This window comes from Drosophila guanche, unplaced genomic scaffold (assembly GCF_900245975.1).
Source record: "Drosophila guanche unplaced genomic scaffold, DGUA_6, whole genome shotgun sequence".
NCBI lineage: Eukaryota > Metazoa > Arthropoda > Insecta > Diptera > Drosophilidae > Drosophila > Drosophila guanche.
In genome coordinates, this window is record NW_022995752.1 from 4,078,320 (window position 1) to 4,100,118 (window position 21,799).

At 43.1% G+C, this 21,799-nt stretch overlaps 2 protein-coding genes across 2 annotated transcripts; one reads left to right on the forward strand and one right to left on the reverse strand.

The window, feature by feature from the left end:
- Window positions 1–476: 476 nt before the first annotated feature.
- On the reverse strand, window positions 477–851 carry LOC117587984 (eggshell protein). Its single transcript, XM_034278992.1, has one exon. It carries the CDS (start codon window positions 849–851, stop codon window positions 477–479), a length of 375 nt encoding a protein of 124 aa, XP_034134883.1.
- Window positions 852–4,269: 3,418 nt separating this feature from the next.
- On the forward strand, window positions 4,270–20,076 carry LOC117588178 (orphan steroid hormone receptor 2). Its single transcript, XM_034279294.1, has 5 exons — window positions 4,270–4,342; window positions 6,205–6,288; window positions 6,361–6,522; window positions 18,127–19,499; window positions 19,564–20,076. Exons 1-5 carry the CDS (start codon window positions 4,333–4,335, stop codon window positions 20,050–20,052), a joined length of 2,118 nt encoding a protein of 705 aa, XP_034135185.1. The 5' UTR covers window positions 4,270–4,332; the 3' UTR covers window positions 20,053–20,076.
- The last annotated feature ends 1,723 nt before the right edge of the window (window positions 20,077–21,799 follow it).

Consider the following 21,799-nt stretch of genomic DNA (forward strand, 5'->3'; position numbering starts at 1 on the left):
CTAATTCTGTGATCTGATAGATATGGTCATTCCCTACGGAACTGCGTTTTTGGATTTCTTTTATCTTTAAAATAGTGGATACAGAAAATTTTCTCCTTTTGTGGCTACGAAAGGTAGTAGGAGTACTAGTACTAGTCTCTGAGTACTCATAAAGAGGGACAGACGGACAGACAGACACGGCTATATCGACTCGTCTATTGATGTTGATCAAGAACATATATACTTTATGGAGTCGTTTTTTCACTTTCGAGCCAAAATACAAAATACCCTATTTACTCTTCGAGTAGCGCGTATAACATTTTTTTTTATATTCCATCTTTTATAGTCTATCACAAGAAGTCAGAATACTGTAGTGTTATGGCGAAATAGATGTTTAGAAGGTGGTCACGAGTCGATAGTGAATTAGCTTGAAATTTGTAACGTTGTTTTGCCAGTAGACGGAGCGTTCCTGCGCCTAGATGAAGTCGCTCAGCTCTTTAGTGCTGGCGTCCATTCCAATTTGAGTTCCACGCTGGTTTACCTCCCGATCTGCCCGAGGCACCGCGTCCGTAGTTGCCACCGGAACAGTAGCTGCCGCCAAATTGACCTCCTGCCGACATGCGTGTGCACCGGCCGGAGATACAGCTTCTGTTGGAGCAACTACCGTTGAGGCAGCTTCCATTGGAGCAGCTGCCGTTCGAACAACTCCCCATAGAGCAGCTGCCGTTTGAGCAGCTACCATTGGCGCAACTTCCATTGGAGCAACCTTCGTTCGTGAACATCCCAGAGGAACCGTAACCGTAGCTGTTACCCTGCGATGACCCCTGAGCGTAGATATTGCCATAACCGCTGCCATTGTAGTATCCATCCATGGCTATGTCTTGGCTAACTTCTGTGTAATCAAATTAATTTTTTATTTATTTTTATTCACACATTTTTACTCACTTGCAAGTAATTTTTTTCTCGTCAAATTGGACAAAACAACGTTTCAATTTCCAAACTACAAAATTTAGAAACACTCCAGAGATGTTGACAGTTTAAGGCCTAGACAGAGAATGAGCTCCGCTCCGAACTACCCTGAACATTTCCCACACAGCCTTGACAGGCAAGGGGAAATCTCGAAAGTCATGGCCTCGTTTGTTTCCGTAAATGTATATATTTTTCGAACTCAAAACTCGAATGAAGACAAGACAGGGGGCATGCGCGAAAATTATTCGAAAAGTGGTGAGTTTTTTGGCTTGCAAAGTGGGCGTGGCCTGCCGCATATTCGGGAAGAGAGATAGAGATATGAGACGCTGTTGAGACGGGGGTCATAGAAAAAAATGCGACTTCTTGATGCCACAAATTTGCCAGAAACGGCTGACGATGTGTGTGCGTGTGCCAGGAAGTGGGGAGAACATGTTTGTGTGTGTAGCAGGGAAAGAGTGGAGGAAAGAGTTTGAGTGGGAGGGTTGCCTGGTTTCTGGTTGATTTACCACCAAACGCCGGACGTTGACGTCGACTTCGTTGCCTGTGCCTGTGTAAATGACTTTGCATTCTGACTGGTTAAATATAACCGCAGGATTGTATTACAGCGAGTGGGTGGGGTATAAGGGGGCGTTGAGTGGGTGGGACCATTATATAACCACGTCACGAATCCTCTGCCTTAATGCTTTTACGTAATGGCCAAGAGTTTGAGCCACAAAATCCCCCCACTTGCCATAAACCAGAAATTACAAAACCCCACCCAGTAAGACGTAACCGGAGAGCGCTCTTCTAACCTGTAACTGTATGTGTATCTCTTCCAACTGTATCTGTGACTGTGTTTCTATGCGTATGTGCAGCTCTTTCCCCCTCTCGTTTTCAGACTGTCGCAAAAGTCATTTCAATTTAGAGATGGAGAGTCAGTAAATCAACCCCTATAAACATACCAACAACACCAGCAACGGCAACCCCACAGATACAATCCATCCACATCCACACCCACAACGACCGAAGGAACGGGCAGGGGACTCCCGGCCAGTCGCTTGTCGAGGAAACGCCATTGCGAAAATGCCGCTAACACACACAGCTAGAGCCACACATACATACTTATAGCTGATGCCACCCAACACACATGTGCATAAGATACAGACATAAATTCATACAGTCAGACATACAAATATATTCTTATATATCCATGGCCCCCACACACATATGCGTCATGCCCCCATATCCATTGCGATGCGTTGGATGCCATGTAGAGCGTTCTACGTGGCATCCAATGGAGTCCTTTGGCTGCTCGAAAGTGCTACAGTTTTCACTTAATGGTAAAAAATATAAGTTTGTCAAACCTTTTAAGTAGATTTTCTAATTTTAAAGAAAATATTTATGGAAATCTAATGGCCAATGCATTAAATGTACATATGTACATTTAAATATTCAGGGTACATTCGAGTATTCCAATAGTTTTTTTTAGTTCTCTAGTAAATCTTTCAGTAGCATTCATTATTGAAGTTTGAATACATTTCTTTATTTTTTTGTTATTTTATTTTTCTATATTGTTATATTGTTTTGTATGTACTCGTATTATTTGTTGCGAGTTTTCTGCATTCTGTAGTATTTTCCTATACTATCTAGTGTTCGCTTTGAATCAAACCCAACTTGTTTAGCTTTGAAAATAAATTGTACACATGGTCTCAAATCCATTCAATTACAGTTCCATTAATACACACATAAGCAAGGACTACCCCATCGACTTATCCCTTTGCGGCAACCCTTTTACAAGTTGCGCACCCAAATGACTTGAACGGTTTAATGGACCCTAAACTGTAGCGCCCTTTCTTGCAAAGCCACAGAGAGAGTGAGAGAGGGAAAGCAAGAGAGAGCGAGATCCTGACTTTAGAACTAATAATCCGACAGCCTACAAGAAGCGCAGGAGGATGATGGCAGCAGGACCGGCAGAAGGCAGACGTCAGAAGCAAAAGCAGAGGCAAAGGCAGGGTCGAAAAAAGCGAATAAAAATCGAGAGAAAGCCAGGAGGGTACACCCTGACTCCAGAAGGTAGATATGGCATGGTATTTGCCGAGCACTGCAGAGCAAGAAGGCGCAAAAGCACAGAGTGCAAGAGAGAGAAAAAGACGGAGAGAGAGAGAGAGAGAGAGAGAGCGATAGCTGAAAGCACGACGCCCCATCGTTGGGTTTCGGTTCGTTCCATGGCTAGCTTTTCGTCATTCTTGACATTTTGTGGTGAATTGTCGAAAGCCACAGGATACGCTGCGACAGTGTGCGTGTGCCAGGACATGTCCTGTGACTCGACTGTGTGTGCCAGTGTCTGTGTGTGCGGCTGGGTGGGGATGGTGAAAAAAACAAAAATGGTGGACGGCCAGGAAGCCGGTCCTCATTTGCTGTAATCGCATCAGGGGCCGAGGGGACACGGCAAAAAAGGGCGTTTTCCGGTTGGTTGCTCGAACACAGTTCGCTCTCCTGCTCCCCCGCACTCCCGCTCTATCTCACTCTGTCTCTCTCTCTATCTGCATGTCTCTGTGTGTGTGTCCAGTTGAGGGGGTGGACTGGGTGGGTGGCTTCTCTGCTCGCCCACTCGCAAGGGATGAAATGTAACGTTTTGTAGCTTTTCGTAAATTTTCGACTTTCGTTTGGTTCTTCTCCTTTTTTTTTGTGCCTTCCATTTGGTTGCTGTTTTTCCTCTGCGTTTTCCGCTTGCCGCTCGCTCTTCCTTCTGTTTTTATCGTTTTGTGGCAGCAAATGTGCAGGGGGTTGGGTGGGTGGGCACTGCCTTTGGCTTTGCCTCCTGCCCTCCTTGTCAAATTGACTGCAAGAAAGGACCAACAGACCTCTCCTCTGGCAGCTTCACTTTCGTAATTGGCGGTTCTGGTCGCCGCCGCCGCCGCCGCCGTTGCTGCTGCTGCTGGGCTCTGCCACATGCCACGGCCTCATCCGTGTGCCTCATTCACAGTTGGTCCGTCAGACCAGCCGATCCGCAATCCGCACACGCGTCTCCAAAGCAGGACAGCAGCGCAGTGACTCCCAAAAAAGTTCGATTCGCATCGGCAATACCAAAAATATGTTTCAAAAATTAAAAGAAAACGTTAGGAAAATGTTATGAAAAATGCGTTTGTGACGAAGTGATAGAAAAATTCGTAGTGACACGGAAAACTTATACGTTAAGAAGTAATAGGAAAATTCTGTATGCCACGGAAAAGTGTGTGCCAAGTGCATTTTCTCATCAGCTCTAATTAAGGATAAATAACAAGAGATTAGACAAAAGTTGTTGTTAATTGTAATAATTCAACGAAAATAGTGACTGCAACACTGTGGAACATAAATCTAAGCAAGCTGGATACCCTAGGGTTTAAATATTTCCATCAACGGAAAATGGGCACAGGTAAATGACACACCTTTTGGAAGTTCGTGCTGCAAATTGATATTTTCCCGTCGGTTTGTTGTCAGAAAATTATTCGAAAAGCCGTCGGTTTTCATCATTCTATATATATAATAAATGATTGCAGGTTATACGGGATTTTAGACTTTTTTGGGTTTTACTTGTCATTATCCTTTATGAATTTCAAAACGTTAACAAAACTATTTATTTTTTTTAATTTATTCAACTCCACAGTTCATGTTTTGCAGATTCAGATGCAGATATTTATGTGGAAGATGTGATAAGTCAATGCAAAACATTAATCTAAAATAGGTAATATTATTTTCTTTATTTTTATTATCATATTTCCTTTTATTTTACAACTGTGTATTATTGACTGGTTTTCCTGAATATTTACCTTCTTTTTCTTAATTTATGTAGAAGATATTGCCAACAGTCGTATAGAATTCGTACCAAATTTACCTTTTGAATTTCAAGAAAAGTCTTAAAGGAATAGCAAACTGTACATGTACATATGTACATGAAATATACGCAATATACATACATATGTACATATTTATGTAAGAATATGTATGTATGTATCGCAAGGGCTTCGTATGTATGTACGAAAACCGAATTGACTTAATGATTGCAAATGGACTTCTCAATTTTCGAATACATGGGAATACAAAAATGGGAATAATTTGATCAAAGCACATCCAACGTCTTGTATTGGACAGCTTGAATTAAATTTGAGTTCCCAGATCTTTATTCCATTATGATTTCGGATTTATGCCCCACTCTCTGCAAATAAAACTCTCACGCCCAAAATGCAAAACTCTCACGTTCTGCCCACACCCACAGGATGGTAATACAGAGTGCTTGAAAACTCTTTTTGGCCTATGAAAACATGTCCGAGATTTCCATACCAGAAAAGCATATTCCATAAGACAAACTAAAAAAACAAAGCTAAAAGAAGAGTGCACAATGCGATGATGGCATAAGTAAACAGAAATATGTAAAATCAACAATAAAAATATATTTTAAAAAAGAAAACAAGAGGCCGACAAAAGGTTGACATCCCGATGCAACCCTCTGGGCAGAGGACAGGGGAGACAGGCGGAAGGTGTTAACATGCTGCGGACAATTGGCCGATGCGCAGGGTGTGAAAATTGGCAACACGCGCCGGCCACAGAACCCGAACCGTGAAACCCCGGAGGGCCGCCAAAAACCCCAGAACCAGACCCAACCACCAAACAAGCGACAATATGTCAAATGTCACAGGACAAAGGAGCTCAAACAAAGGGCAAAACAGCACGATGAGCAGCGCTAGGCGGAGGCTGAAGTGGGAGAGCGTTTTATTTTGACAAGTGCCGAGTGTTGAACTTAATTTGTGAAGCGTGCCACACAGTCAAAGGCATAATGTATATGTATTTTCCTGCTCCTGTTGTGGGTGTGTGTGTTTGAGTGCCATTTTCACTTGCTAATCCGCGGCACAACACACGCGGCAGCCGCGCCGCAAAGTAGGCAACCGAATCTTTGGTGCGTGACACATGGTATTTGTCTTTGGGGGCACCAGACAGGAGACACAGACGCCCTTTGAGGCATAGAGATTAGTGGCAAATGAAAAGTTAAATATGTCGAGAGTGGGGACAAAAGAACGGGGGGACGTCAACTAAAAATGCCTTTAAAAGTGTATAAATTATAAATTACATTGGGTTTGACAATATTGTAAACTAAATGATTTTTGTGAGGATTTCTTTCTCCCACAACGTGGCTAAGCAGTTAAGAGAAATACTCCAAAATTCGAATAACCCTTCCCGGGAGGATTATCTCTGGGTTAAAATTAATCATTTTCCTTCTCTTCTTTTTTATACCCCTTTTAGCGGGTGACCGCCTACTGGACATACCGTGCAAGGTGTGTGGCGATCGAAGCTCGGGCAAACACTATGGCATCTATAGCTGCGATGGTGAGTCCTCTGCTCCTACCATAATAATAATTCCCCCATGTAATCCTATGATAATCCCTTATGTCCTTCCAGGCTGTTCGGGCTTCTTCAAGCGCAGCATTCATCGCAACCGGATTTACACCTGCAAGGCCACGGGGGACCTCAAGGGCCGCTGTCCCGTCGACAAGACCCATCGGAATCAGTGTCGCGCCTGCCGCCTGGCCAAATGCTTTCAATCGGCCATGAACAAGGATGGTAAGCGATGCCCCTACCCAACCCAACCCCTTCTCGCCTTTCACACTTCTGGCGCCCACAAGTCCTTTGTTTTACTTTCAAAATACACTTAATTATGCAGGAAATTAGCTCCAATTGCTTATGCCCTCTCCTCGCCCACGTCAACGATTTTTGGCATAAATTACACTTGGAACTGGGGAAAAGCAGGAAAACCCAAAAACCAAAATGCCGCGGGCTTTTACTTCTCGTTTTGTGGCCATGCAAATGAAATGCCAGCTTGGGGTTTTTGCTGTAGTTGTCATTAAGCTGATTATAAATTATGCGAGGTTTTTCCACAGCTCCCGCTCCCGCTCTGTCTCCCCCGACTTGGCTGGCAGGAGTTTTCCCAAGGAAAAGTGTTGAACCTGATTTTTATAATTGAATTGATTTGTTTTTGGAATGGCAGTGCATTTGAGAAGGTAAAGGGAGGAAAAAGGGCAGGCGAATGCCAAGACTCCAGAGTATCTCAAACAACTTTTTGAAAAAACTATGATGATTCTTCCCCTAAGTTGTTGCTTTTATGCCACAACAGAGAAAGTCCTCTTATCAAGTTGGTTAAACATGAAGCATAAAACTGATCACTAATAATGACATCGGTCTTAGCTGAGGGACAGTACCATAATACTTCGTCCTATTACTGTCATTGTTTTGGCTAAAAAACATGACTCTAAAGTGCGTGAAGTATCTCTACCCTCCATGTTCGAGATACTTATGGATCGAATAAAACTAATTCAGGGCCCATGCGGTGACAAGATTCATAAGCGTCGCACCTTTTGGCAGTTTTTTTTTAGTTGTGGCTCTATTTATTGGTAACCACCATTAATATTTGGTAATGGTTTTAATCTTTGCTTTTTAATGTTGGGAAATCCAGTGAATTTTAATTAATTCCCATAACAAATTCCCACCAATGACAAAATGACAAAGAGCACAGTGTAGTTCAGAACATTTTGACAAGACGATGATGATTGTTCGCTAACATTTTCAATTGTATACCCCAACAGACACAGAATTCTTAACAAATCAATTATAATAATTATAATCAATAATAATTAATAATTATAAATTGGGCACTTCAATACATTATTCTGATTAGGAATAAACCACTTATCAACTACAATCATGCCTTTATTAAATGCCTTATTCTGAGGCAAACTAAAAAGTGCACCTATCAGACATTATCTGGATGATAATATTAATGTTGCTTCCGTTTCGGAGGGATATCCACTGAATGAAGTTTCTTTCAAAATTAAGCCATGCCGGGACGAAAGTCCGCAATTTTAAAGAAATTATCTATCAGACTTTATTATAGCCACAATGAAGAAATGAATTTGCAGTGTGTAATTTATGCTGTTCCCCGTGTACCCCAATTAGTCGCAATGCTCGATTCCCTTCTCATTATTTGGTTCAACTTGTTTCCAAATTGTTAGTCTAATGGGCTCTGCAGGGTTAACCATGATTTGCCAAGTCATTCCCTCCAGTCCAGTATCCTCATTTTTTAGTTTAGGTTAGATTAAGGCGGTAGCTGGGGAAGAGCCAGGTCAAACGCAAAATAATAATATCCAACACAAACCTGTAAATATAATTCGGTTGTGATATTCATTGATCCAGGAATACCTAAACGAGACAGCGAACAATTATATACAATACTGACTGATGCTGATGACTTCGGTTGATCTCACCATCTATGATACTTGGAGTTATTTCATACGCCCTAGACAGGGAAAGTGAATATTAGGAGGTTCCTCCTAACGGTTGGTTGTTTTATACCCCCAAACGAACAGTCGAATCTAATCAAATGCAATATTTTGGGGATTCCGTTTCGACAGCAAAGTATAAATTAGTGTCTTATCAATTTAAATTTTGGAGTGCCTTAATTATAAGTGTTATTTTCAGAAATTACTCACGTCTACGTCTCTCTCAATCTCACATCGCTTGCACCGCCCCACCCAAGCAATGGGCCATCGGCCATCGGATGGCCATAACCAAAAACCCAAATACACAGCTCAATGCTGTGTGCTGCAACAATGCTAGCTTTAAAGCTCTTAAGCCAACATTAAATGTAGCATAAAAACACATAATAGCGTTTGCAAGAGGGCGGTGGGGTCCGGCGGAGAGGGGAGGTGGTGATTCGTATATACGATTACGATTCGAGAGCCATCATCCAGTATTCAGAGTAGTCAGAGTATTTGTGCCCTATTCATGGGTTCACTGCGCACAGAACAGGGACAGGGACACAGGGACACAGGGACACATCATCAACAGCGTGAGAATCGCTGCAGATTCTACCCACACGCAAAGGTCTCTCCTCTTTGCTCGCTTTTCCGCTTTTCCCGTGGAGGGGGTGGGCCAGCAGTCTGGTGATAGAGCCGGAATCGGGAAGCGATTGACAATGTGCACTTAATAGCGGATTACACGCATTATCCCCCATCGCTGTTTGCTGTTGCTTCTGCTGTTGGAAATGCGACTAAAATGTATTGGCAATCAAATGATGATGCTGCCCACCCGAAACACCGAAACTTAGACGTCAGTCAAAATACAGACCTTCAAACCTAGGGGAGAATTTATGGAGAAGCGTTGGATGTCTGCCCAAAAAGAAAGAGAAGGCGAGGCAGCAGAAGAAGCAGGTGGTTTACGTATGTACTTGTCCCAAAAGTGGGAGAGAGAATACTTCTTCCCTGAAGTGTAGGCAAAAAAACAATAATACAACGGGCTAAAGGAGAACAACACACAAAGCGAACACAAGTATAGAGGGAAAGCTAAGAAAACCGGCAAAGGAAATGCTCTAGAAAAAGAGTTCCTAAAGGTATATTTAGATGTCTTTCGAAGCACAACAATTGGCAGCGAAAGTTAAAAACATCCAAGAATTAAAGAAAAAAGATTCCATAAGGATCCCATTAGGGAGAGTCTGTAAACAAAAACCCATAGAGTGGCCAGTAATTAGATGAGATTTTAGGCAGACAAATACTTTCTTCCAGCACTAAATAATATCCAGCCTAAAATTTATGAAACACATCAATAACCATTCCAAAGAAACATCTCTGCACCACAAAACTTTCTTTGTTTTTTCAAACTTTTGCCTTGTTATCGTTCCCAGAAAGACCCATCAAAGCCACACACTTCCCAGAAAGAGTATCCTTTCAAGCCCCCAAATCTCCTCACAGAAAGAGCATCCATCCTTTCACATTGCTGGCCAAGAAGGAGTAACACTAGAAGCATGGGGGGCAATCCTCCTCGTAGTCTGCTCTGACATGTCGCATGTTTTTCTGTCTCTTGGCATTCTTTTTTTTTGGGCGGAACATTTTCTTAGTTTTTGGCCGCTACAAAGCCTCATGTTAGGCTGCCTTTTTGGGGTTTTCCTTGGCTGGTAGCCGTAAATAAACAACAAACATACATAGACACATAGACACATAGACACCCCCCAAGATACACCCCACAGACACAGACGAAACACCATTGTAGTAGCATCCACCAACAGACAGATACAAAATGCTTTTGTTGTTTAGAGCAAAAAGCAAAAAAGCCACAAAAATCGTTCAAGGCACGTTTGTGTAAGAATTTTGTGTGTGTGGCACGGGCTGGTGGCTGCCACATGCGAGTAGTAAAGTTGTTAAGGGAGGGGTTTGGGGGTGGCACGCTCTGGCACCCTGCTGTGGTTTGCCATTTTCTAGTTTTTGGGTCTCTTCTTTTTCTTTTTCTTTTCCTTTTGTTTCCCTCTGTTTGGGTTCCATTCTTTTGCTTTTTATATGATTTCTCGACGTTGCCAAAGTGCCAATAAAGTTAATTGAAAAGATGTTTGCCCTGCCAGCCAACAACAGTGTTGGTTATCGAATGGGAGTGTTGGCAAAGGCACTGTTAGTGCTAGAAAGGTAACTTTGGTTTGGTTTCGAGGGACAGTAGGTAAAAGTCTGCAACTTGTGTGTTTCCAGTGTTGTTTATCCGTTGAAAGTTCAAGAAATCACCTAAAGTCCTAGAATAAAGATAATAAAAGACAAAATATCTACACATTTAGAGATGTTATTCCAATTAAAAATCTATAAATCTAAGATGTTAAAACACCTAATCGTCATTCTCATGGCTGATAAAGGCATTTTTCCAACCCACAACACCAGTGTCCTTCCCACACCAAAACTGGCATCATGGCCGCATTGGCCAACAATCCCCTGACTCCTTCCTGCCCAGAGCACTTTAGACTCTGACAAATAAGTTATTATGGGAAAATATGACAAGCAGCGCACATTTTTTCTACGCACCACCGAACCAACGCCGTCCACTGCCTGACAGTCTTATAAATGTTGGCTACTTTGTATGCTAATATCCACCACTCCAAGAATGAGAGAAAGAAAGCGACCAAATACCGAAAGGAACAAGTAAAAAGAACGAAGAGCTGGCAGGAGAGCTCTTCTAACAAATTATGTTGCCACTTGTCACATTTAATGGTATTTGCATTTGTATACTCGCACACCAAAGTGTCAGAGAGCGGCATCATCATCATCAACACACGCATCCTTCGTCCTTCCTGGTACTCCTGCCTCCCCCTCTACAGTTACCAGACAATTCCTTGCTTTCACATTATTTTTCCTTGGCAAATATTTACGCGGCATTTTAAGCGGATTTCTTCTCATTTTGAGTGATTTGTGTCGCTTTTTCAAATCGCCATAAAAATATTGTCATCTCCCCAGATCCTTGGCAATCCTTGGGAAATTGGGGGGCGGACTGCAGGGTGCGTGGGAAAATTGGGCTCCTTAAACCACTGGCTGCAGGGTGCGTGATGAGCCGAAAAGTAATGTCTAATGGGGCATCTAATGGCAATGAAGACATTTTTTGTATGGTTGGACAACTGCAAATTTTCGATGTGGGCGAAGAGGGATTATCATTAGCAGGAGGAGATGTATTATCCCTATAAGACGATATATATTTACATATATAAGATGATGTATCGAATTAGTCTTGAGTGAGCTAGAAAATGAACTGAATGAAGGGAACAGCCAGCATGATCTTAGAGTGAACGAACATAAGGAAAGTGCAACCGTTCTGTCATTGTAGAGTCTTGGAGTTTAAATTCAACAAAAACTACTTTCTAAGGATCTATATTTTTAAATTTATCTATGGACAAAAGCAGAGATGTATAGATTTTATCTGTAGAAATTTGCCAAATGTCAACTCCTCCCAAAACATGAATAAGTTTCTAGAGTCCCTAGCCATGGAAACTTCATCCTTATGGTACACAGCTCCTTACACACAGTATTCTTGTGATTCAAATGATTTCACTAGAACAGGTTCACTGTTTCCTCCTACAAAATGTGTGTCAACACTCGATGGAATTATTTCATCAACACTTTCCAATATTCATTGCAATCTACAAACTATCATCTACGAGTACTTAATTTGGTTTTGATAAACCATAGAAAAACGTCTTAATCCGCGAGTACACAACAATCCGTTCATCTAAACTCGTTTCGTATGTCTGTACTCTGCGTAGAACTTTAACTTTAGCGCTTTTTGCAAATCGTAAAGTTTTACAAGCTCAAAGCAAACACAATTCTTAACGAGAAGGCAGCCAGTCGCTGTGGCCTTTCCTCGTTTTCTTGGGTTTTCCTGGAAAGGCTTACAGCAAAACGACAAGACGCAGCCTGGCGGAAAACCTAATGAAAATCCTTTTAGAAAATAGAAATGCTTCTGCTTAGTTCTCAGGGACTCTCTCGTGCCACACTTTGTTGCATATATATTTTTGTGGCACTTAAACCTTTTGTCAACCGTTTCCATGCCCGCTGCCTGGCACTGCGGTAAGCCAAGGTTCGTTCCATTTTAGGCCCTCTTGCCGTGCGGTGTGGGGGCTGGCCCTCCCTGCGTGCTTTGTCGTTTCAGGCCGCTCACCATGCGGCATGCCCCTGCCGTATGAGTGCCAAGTGTCAATGTTCATTTTGTTGTTGTCTATTACCACCCCGACGACTTTTTGGCGCTGGCGCAAAAGGCAGACTGTGAGTGTCACTGGCTAATTTCATGACCACATTTTAACGTATTGATTTTTGCAGATATATTTTCCATATATATAGATACAAATATCTCTATATATATATCTATATATCTCTATATATGGCTGTTGTATTTATTGTGCAGCTTTTAAGCCGCCAGTTTTCGGTTGAGTTGCAATGTGCGGGGCCGAGGTGTAGGCAATTTTCATTTACAGATGACTGCAGGGCACAGAAAGCCATGTCTAAGAGACACGCCCACACACAGACAGGCATACAGCTGCCCCCTGTTGCAGACACAGATACAAATACAGTGGCGCGTTGCATGTTTTACTTAATTGACATTATAGCCTACTACGATATGTGCATACACTTTTGCACACACAGAAAGAGAGAGAGAGTGAGAGAGCCACAGACCCAGCCCGACTGCAGTGCCCGGGAAACATGCGACATGTAAATGCGACTGGCTTGCACATGTCATGCCTCCCCACTCACTCTCCCTCTCCCTCCCTGTCTGTCTCTCTCTCTCTCTCTCTCTCTCTCTGTATGTGTGCAAGTGTCAGTGTCAACATTAAAAGCGGATTTAAAATCACTCACTCTTTTGGGTGCAGCATCCCATCCAACCAACCATCCGAAGAGCACATCGCTGGCCCTGGCACAAGAGTCAGAGCGGAGGCATAAAAGCCCTTGGCCTCATCATTGATGACACATGCCGCACACACTCTAGGGCTGCAGACAGGTGGCGTATAGTACATATATCTGACATAATAATATGACAAAAGCTACAGTTTTATTTGTATAAATTAAACAACAAAAACGGGAAAGCGATGACAGATTAAATGGGAAATATAATAAACTAGGAAGTAACAGGAAGGGAAGAAAGAGTAAAATTTGATATTAAATTAGTGACAAAAGAAGTTCTCAACTTGGGGAAATGCATGGTAATTAATCATCCTTCCTGCACCCTGGCAACTAGGGAGGTTAAGAGTTAAATGTGATGTTCAAATAGTGCCAAAAGAAGTTATTAACTAAGAGAAATGCATAGTAGTTCACTATCCTGATTGGTAAAATATTTACTCAATTCCCTTATCACTACAAAATAATATCAATTTCTTACCAATTCCGAAACTATAATTGATGAAATAGCTACAAAGAAAGTTATCCCTTCACCCTTTAATGTGTATCATAATTTTAAAACTAAATCATTATGGTAAATATTACCAAAAATTTCCTTTAAATTTCCTTATTTTTGAGTTCCATAAAGCTTATCAATGCGCAAAAATCATCCTCTGATGAGTATCAACATCAAACCCATATCCCTTACCTTCCCCCACATTCTTCTCTACCGAAGATAACTACTTAACAATCGCTCTATTCAAAAACCATTGTAACGCCCCGACAATTCAACGGTTGACTGCCTGCCACCAAGAGAATATTGTACTGAGAATTGAGCTGACACAAAGTGTGGCCATTATGGACCATTACGCAGCCTCGTACCAAACCTCCCCCAGCGCGAATCAGTGGCTAAATGTAAACACCCCTTGAACATTATCCCATACACCCCATACCCATATGCCATACCCTTCAGAACTCATCCACAGGGGCGCACACCCGCACTCGTAGACGAGGGGAAAGCGCATCGAATCACTTCAAGTGTTTTCCTAATTTCACGGTTTATATTTCTTTTTATTTTATTTTCGGGTTTGTACCCTCTTCATCGCATGATTTTTGCCATGCCAAAACGTTGCCTTATTTACTTTTAATTTGCCTGCCAAACATACAACCACACAAAGTGTTTGATACATTTCTCTTATTGTGGGTCGAAGTTTTTATTACGACATTATCTGTGGGGGGGGAAGTGGGAGGAAAGGTGTCCCTTATCCTGCTCTGAGTGGGTGTCTGTCTCTGCATATTAAGGGCACATATAAAAATAATGTAAAGGCCTTTCCGTCTCTCCTCTCTCATTATCGTTTACCGATTTATTTATTTCGATTTCTGGGGCACGCTTTGCGCTTTTCAGCTTACGGTAGGACATTCCATCCGCCGCCCCTCCCAACAGCAGAGTGTTTTTCTCTGGTGCTGATGATCATCATCATTAATTGGGAAACATTTTTGCGTGCCTTGAAGTCGTCCTGTGGGTGTTTCCTGGTTCCTGGGAATGGCTACAGCTGTAGAACATCCTGCTCGGCTCGACTGGCTCTTCTGCTCCTGCTGCCACTTATCATTAATATTTCTACCGCTTCTTTTTTTTCTCCCGTTTGCCCATTTTCTGGCATGCTGACATCCATTCTACCATTGTCTGTGTGTGTGTGTCTCTGTTTCTGTTGCTGTTTCCTGATGATTTTCCCCCTCTTTTCCACTGTTTTTCCTGCTCTTTCTCTCGCTATTTTGACATAATTGTTTTTGCTTGGACTGTGTCCCTCAGCCTCCCAGCACTCCCTCGCTGCCCTAATTAATTGATTAGCTTCAGCAAATCGGTCAATATGTTTGTTCTTTTTTCTGTGTATCTCTGTATCTGTATCTGTGTATGTTTTCCGGGGAAATGTAGGGTGGCTGTGGTCCTCGTAATGAGTTGCTAATTAGATTTGTAGATTGGTAATTCTTTTCGCCCAAAAGGGCGTAACTTTTTGTTACACACTTCGGGCAGAACAGATTGCTGAGGGAGCGAGAGATTCTTGAGAGTCTTTCCAGGTGTTGTGGCTAAAGTACTGTGGGGGGGTTGTATGGCGTATGGAAGTCCTTGGAGTTTGGAATCCCTGTAAGGTTTATAAGTCAAGTGTTAATTAGATTTCATATTCATGGAGAGGATCAAAATATACCCTAAAGCAGGAACTAAATGCCAAAAAAACTACTCCAATTTTGTTGGATACTTTTAATGGATTTTTTGGACACCTTTGATTAATCTAATAGAGTTTCGATTCATATCCTTATTATTTACTCTATATATATTCACAAATATATTCCTCATTCTTTCAATAATTTTCCAAGGACTAATTTTTCCCCCTTCTTAAAGCATTTTTAACAAATAGAAAACCGCCTCTGGGGCTTTTGCTCTTTATCATTCGACGCAGAGACACGACTTTTGCATTTTCCATCATCATAACTTTTTAGCAAGTAAATCATTTTGCCGCTTTTCTTCTCTCGGGTTTTCCCGTTGCCTTTTACATCAAACAAAGTTTTCCAACACCAAGTGGAGAAAATGGCGGCGCTTCCAACCAAAAGAAAGCTGCAGAAAATCAAAAACAAAAGTGCAGGACCAAAAAGGAACAATCTTAATTTTATTTTTTTGTGCTTCTGGCAGCTAATTTTGTTGCCTTTTTCACACGTTCCTTTGTTTGCCACGCCCCCACAGCAAAGAGGGTCGTGGCGGGAGTCATTACAGAAAAAGGAAAAAAAAGGTTTAAGTTGAAGTTTGAGCTACTTCTTGGGGCGTACTTTGCTTCGTCTTTTGCTCGTTCTTTTTGTGCACCCTTTAGAGGAGGGTAAATAAATTTTGTGAATCTGTAGGAGAGCAGAAGTATTTCTGAGCAGAAGCGTAAACTTTCGGCACAAAAAGGATATCTTTTCGCAGTTAAACAACGTATTTTTCCCAACATAAATAGATCGCTTTAATTCAATCAAAGTATGCCACCAAAAAGGGTATTCAAAGGCAGTGTCTGGGAGGACTTTTTCTTATTTTGCTGAGCCACAAAAATGTTTCAAGTTCCCAGGGAAAACTGGGAGTGGCAGTGCAGAAAGTTTTTTCTGTCGCTAAAACCCGCAGCGAATAAAAATTTGATGAGTTTGGCATTTTCTTTAATTGAAATTTGTGATCTTTTAAAAGCTTTGAGACTTTTTTCGAGCGCGCTAGTTTTAAGTGGCATGAAAATGGCAGGGGCAGGGAGTGCTTGCCACACAGGAGAGGTGGGGCAGGGTAAAGGGGGTTTTTCGAGGAACATTCAAGTGGCTGCAGTCATTTTACAGTGGAAGGCACATCATATATGCGATTATCCTGGAGGATTAAAATGTCACCCCCGTTTTTGCGCCATGTCACGAGCCACACACACACACACACACACATCCGAAAGAGACGCAGTAGCTGTGGCACCATCTATAGATACATTTAATTACAAACAAATAAAAGTCATGACAGCACAGAGCACACACACACACACACACACACATGATACGTGTTGCCCCCACCTCATAAGAGATTCAGATTCAAGGTTCAACTTGTGGCATATGCAACAGTTCACACGAGACAGAAGGGACGGAAAGGAACGGCACGGCATTGCCTTTCTGTATCTTTGTATCTTTTGCATCTTTAGCATTTTAATAATCGGTTTATTATGTCTCTGTATCCCATTCCCCCATACCCCCCTCCTCCCTATTTATTTGTAAAGGCCACACACAGAACGAGAGAAAGTCGAACCTTTTCTTGGTTGGAGGGGCACACAACACTTCAAAGAAATCATGCAAAAAAGTATCCGGAGAAAGTATCTTTTGAAATTAACTTTTATTTATTTAAATACTTAACGACAGATTAGTGGAAATTATACACTTGAACTGATTTTCAATGGGGAAGACACAAGAGAAGCAGAGTTGGAGATGATTCTGATCTGATTCTGAATGGGGGGGCGGATGCAAATACGAGTGGAAATTTAGGTGGTGAAATGTGAGGGAAATCAGCCAAAAATAAGTGCAGGGTAAAACACTTCATGGAACTTGACTTGGAATATTAGGTTTATAAGATACTCCGGTATATGGCGGAGAAAAATCCTTTAGAAACGCTTACATTTCCCTGAGATATCCCCGTGACGGGTTTAAGATGTTCCTAAGATACTGATTGCTGATCTTTTAATCAGAAATAAATCTCTTATTTTTCTTTGTGATCTTCTGTTAAGTTATTTTGAGTCATTATAGGGTATATTGTATTTGTGCACAAAGTTCATGTATGTAACACACAGAAGGAATCGTTTCCGACTCCATAAAGTGTATATATTATTGATCACCATCAATAGCCGAGTCGATAAAGCCGTGTCTGTCCGTCCGTCCGTCCGTCCGTCCGCTTGTCCGTCTGTCAGTCCTTATGAGCTCCTGCATCTCAGAGACTATGAAAGCTAGAGCGACCAATTTTGCATCCAGACTTCTGTATGCTCCTCACACTTTTACAAGTGTATTTTAAAAATGAGCCACGCCTCCTTTCGCCCACGCAACAGACCGAAAACCTCATAAAGCTACAATTTTGAAGATAAAAGAAAACTGAAAACGCCATTCTGTAGGGAAGGACCATATCTATCAGACCACCAAATTGGGATCCGATATTATGAATGAATCCACAATGAAGAAATTAATTTTCAGTGGCTAAACCCATCCCGTCCCGCAACTTTTATTCACACTCTGCTTCTGCAGTGTGCGGTCTCTGCCTCTGCCTCTGCCGTACCTCATAAGAATCGTCTCACACGTCCCTTCTCGGTTTCAGATATTTGTATTGAATTTATCTGTTATTTGTCCCATAAAATATTTATCTGATTGAACGCCCAGCCACAGAAGTACCCAAAATACATGACTCATTCTCTATCGTTCATAAAACGCATCTAATGTCCCTCTATCCATCTGTCACCCCCTTCTCTTGCAGCCGTTCAACACGAGCGTGGTCCGCGAAAGCCGAAGCTCCATCCGCAGTTGCATCACCACCATCATCATGCAGCGGCGGCTGCAGCCGCTGCCCATCATGCCGCTGCACATCATCACCATCACCATCATCATCATGCACATGCCCATGCGGCGGCCGCCCATCATGCTGCGGCGGCGGCAGCAGCAGCAGCGGGACTGCACCATCATCATCATGCAAGCGCCGGAGGACACCTGCCCGTGTCGCTGGTGACGAATGTCTCGGCCTCATTCAACTACACGCAGCACATATCCACGCATCCGTCGGTGCCGCCAGTTGCGCCAACGAATACTCAAGGATTCCATCAGCAGCAGCAACAGCAGGCGGTAGGGGGGGTAGCGCCGCCACACGCACAGCAGCCACATCCCACAGCCTTTCATCATCCGGGGGGGCACCATGCGTTGGTGGTGCCACAGAATGGTGTCAGCACGGCCAGCGGCTTCCCCACGCACCTGCTGCATCACAATCTGATTGCGGAGGCGGCCAGCAAGCTGCCGGGGATTACAGCAGCCACGGCCACCGCAGTGGCAGCCGTTGTTTCCTCCACAACCACCGCTGCTGCCGCCGCAGCCTCCGCCTCGCCCTATGGCCACCCCACTATCAATAACAACAACAACAACAACTACTCCTCGCCCTCGCCGAGCAATTCGATACAATCGATCTCCAGCATTGGCTCGAGGAGTGTCGGTGGCAGCGAAAGTCCACGTGTCAATGTGGAGACAGAGACACCCTCACCCTCGGCATCGCCGCCACTGAGTGCGGGCAGCATTTCCCCAGCCCCAACGCTGACGGATTCTCAGGGTTCGCCACAGCATCATCATCCGCCACGACAGACATCGCAGCATAGTTTGAGTGGCGCCACAACGCCACCGAGTCATGCCTCGCTGCTGATGCACAGCATCCACAACAATCATCATCAGCTACAGCATCATCAGCATCAGGGCAGCAGCAGCCTCAATGGCGAGCAGAAACTATCGAGTTTTACCTCGGGTTCGCCAACACCCACGACGCCCACACCGCCACCGCATGCCGCACACCCTCCGACGATTGGTTTGCGTCCTTGCCACCCATCGGCGGCGTCGGCTGCTGCTTCGAATGGCTTCCTGGAGCTGCTACTGAGCCCAGACAAGTGCCAGGAGCTCATTCAGTACCAGGTGCAACACAATACGCTGCTCTTTCCACCGCCACTGCCACAGCAGCTGCTCGATTCGAGACTCCTCTCCTGGGAGATGCTGCAGGAGACGACGGCTCGTCTGCTGTTCATGGCCGTGCGTTGGGTCAAGTGCCTCATGCCTTTCCAGACGCTCTCCAAAAACGATCAGCATTTGTTACTGCAGGTAGGATCACTCGTTAAATCCTTAGCATTTAAATCCTTACTAAATCTCCCCTTTGCCTTTGCAGGAATCCTGGAAGGAGCTTTTCCTCTTAAATCTCGCCCAATGGACCATACCCTTGGACCTGACACCCATTCTGGAATCGCCGCTAATCAAAGAGCGCGTGCTGCAGGACGAGGCCACGCAAACGGAGATGAAAACTATCCAGGAGATTCTCTGCCGCTTCCGCCAGATCACGCCCGATGGCAGCGAAGTGGGTTGCATGAAGGCCATCGCTTTGTTTGCCCCCGAAACGGCCGGCCTCTGCGACGTGCAGCCCGTGGAGATGCTGCAGGATCAGGCCCAGTGCATCCTCTCGGATCATGTGCGACTTCGCTACTCGCGGCAGGCCACACGCTTTGGCCGCTTGCTGCTGCTGCTGCCATCGCTAAGGACCATCCGTGCCTCGACCATTGAGGCGCTGTTCTTCAAGGAAACGATTGGAAATGTGCCCATAGCTCGGCTCCTGCGCGACATGTACACCATGGAGCCGGCCCAAGTGGTGCACGAAAAGTGAGGAGGCACAGCAAGGAACAGAGGGTTCCAGAGTTTCCCCAGAAAATGTAATCAAAAATCGATTTTTGTGCGGCAACAATTTTTCCGTCACTTGCAAAAATATTTGTACACCCAAAAAAAAAAGAAAATGCAAAAGGAAAATGCAAGAGAAAATGGTGGAAAATTGTGTGTGGAAAAAAATGTTACTAACTCGTCGACTCCTACGTTGCAAACAGCTGTGACATTTCACAGGACGAGGAGCCACAAGGACCATGTAATAGATATATATTTATATATATGCGATAGATACATGCCACGCCTTCTCGCCCTCTCTCTCTCTCTCTATCTCTCTCTCTGTCTAGCTGCAACAAGAATGTCCACCACGCCTCCAGCTACCATTTCTACATCCATTAGCTACGTTGATTTATAGCTACGCGAAAAATTGTTCAGCTTTTCTTTTACTTTCATTTCTAACGCTTTTTCCGTTTACATTTTTTTATTTCCAATATTTTTATTTTATTTCCATCTTTTTGGCCATCGCTTTTGCTGCTTTCTTTCTGGGACATAGTCCCTGTCCCTCTCTGTGTGACAGGGCCTTTATTTATCTTTCATTCGACGTTTTGTCGTTGGTTTTCTAAAAATTTCATGTTATTTCAACCTGGCAGAAGAACCAGGGAACAGGCCACAGGAATTCTACCATCCATCCAACCATCCTTACACATCCTTCACTCTGTTTCCCTTCTGATAACTGCTGTCTTCGTTTCCTTCTTCCTGCTACTCCTCCGTTTGGCACTACTCCTTCTACTTTGTGGCACATTTTTTTACCTTTTTCGGGTTTTGGCTTTGGTTTGCAAATACCCTTTAAAGGCAGAGTAATGCATACTTTTCTAAGCCTTTGGTTTGCAGTCGAAGCAATGCAAAATCAAACCCTGAATGGGCTTGCTTTTATTAATGTTAACTGATTTATAATTAAAACTAGAATTTCTGTATAAATAAATATAACATTTATAGCCATAGAAAATAATTGATTAGTGCTTGTTTAATATCATTTCTTGACAAATGTACAACTAAACTAAGACAACTTTGAATTAAATGCTTTCAAATCAAAAATAAACCTAGAGATTGTTAGGAAATTTTCTATAAATTTCAGAAATACTTTTCTTAAGCGGTTTAACTTATTAAATTCGATGGGTTAGAGATCAATCTTGCTGGGCGGAAAAAAATTCCCGCTTCCTTCTATATAAAAATATTCAAACAATTCAATTAGGCATAAAGATGCCGAACTTTGATTAATTTCTTAAACTTTTGACTTGAAATAAACTTCTATTTTGATTTTGCATTCAATTGGTATGCCTGGATTGTAACATGGCTTACTTGTTCCAAGATTCCATTAGGGTTTACTGTGTTTAGCAAGGAAACTCATTATTTAAGGGCATTCAAACTTGGCTTTTGTGCGCATAAATTCTTCCTCCATCCTCAACCTATCCACTTTTCTGGTTCCCATTTGCCATTCACTGTTTTGCCGATTTCTTCCTGGTTTTTTTGTCCCACCTCCACTGCAGCTGTGGCATCATAATTTTCTTGCCATCGCGTTTTGACGGTACATTTACCGCGTAGAATGGGGAGCATCGCGTTTAGAAATCGTCAAATGATGAAAATGAAAAAATAACTTTGCCGCAGGGCCACAGAATTTACGCAGTTACGCAGGTAACTGTTGTTTCGAGTCTCTCTGGATCTCTCTCCTATTTCAGTTGTTTCTATACATAAGT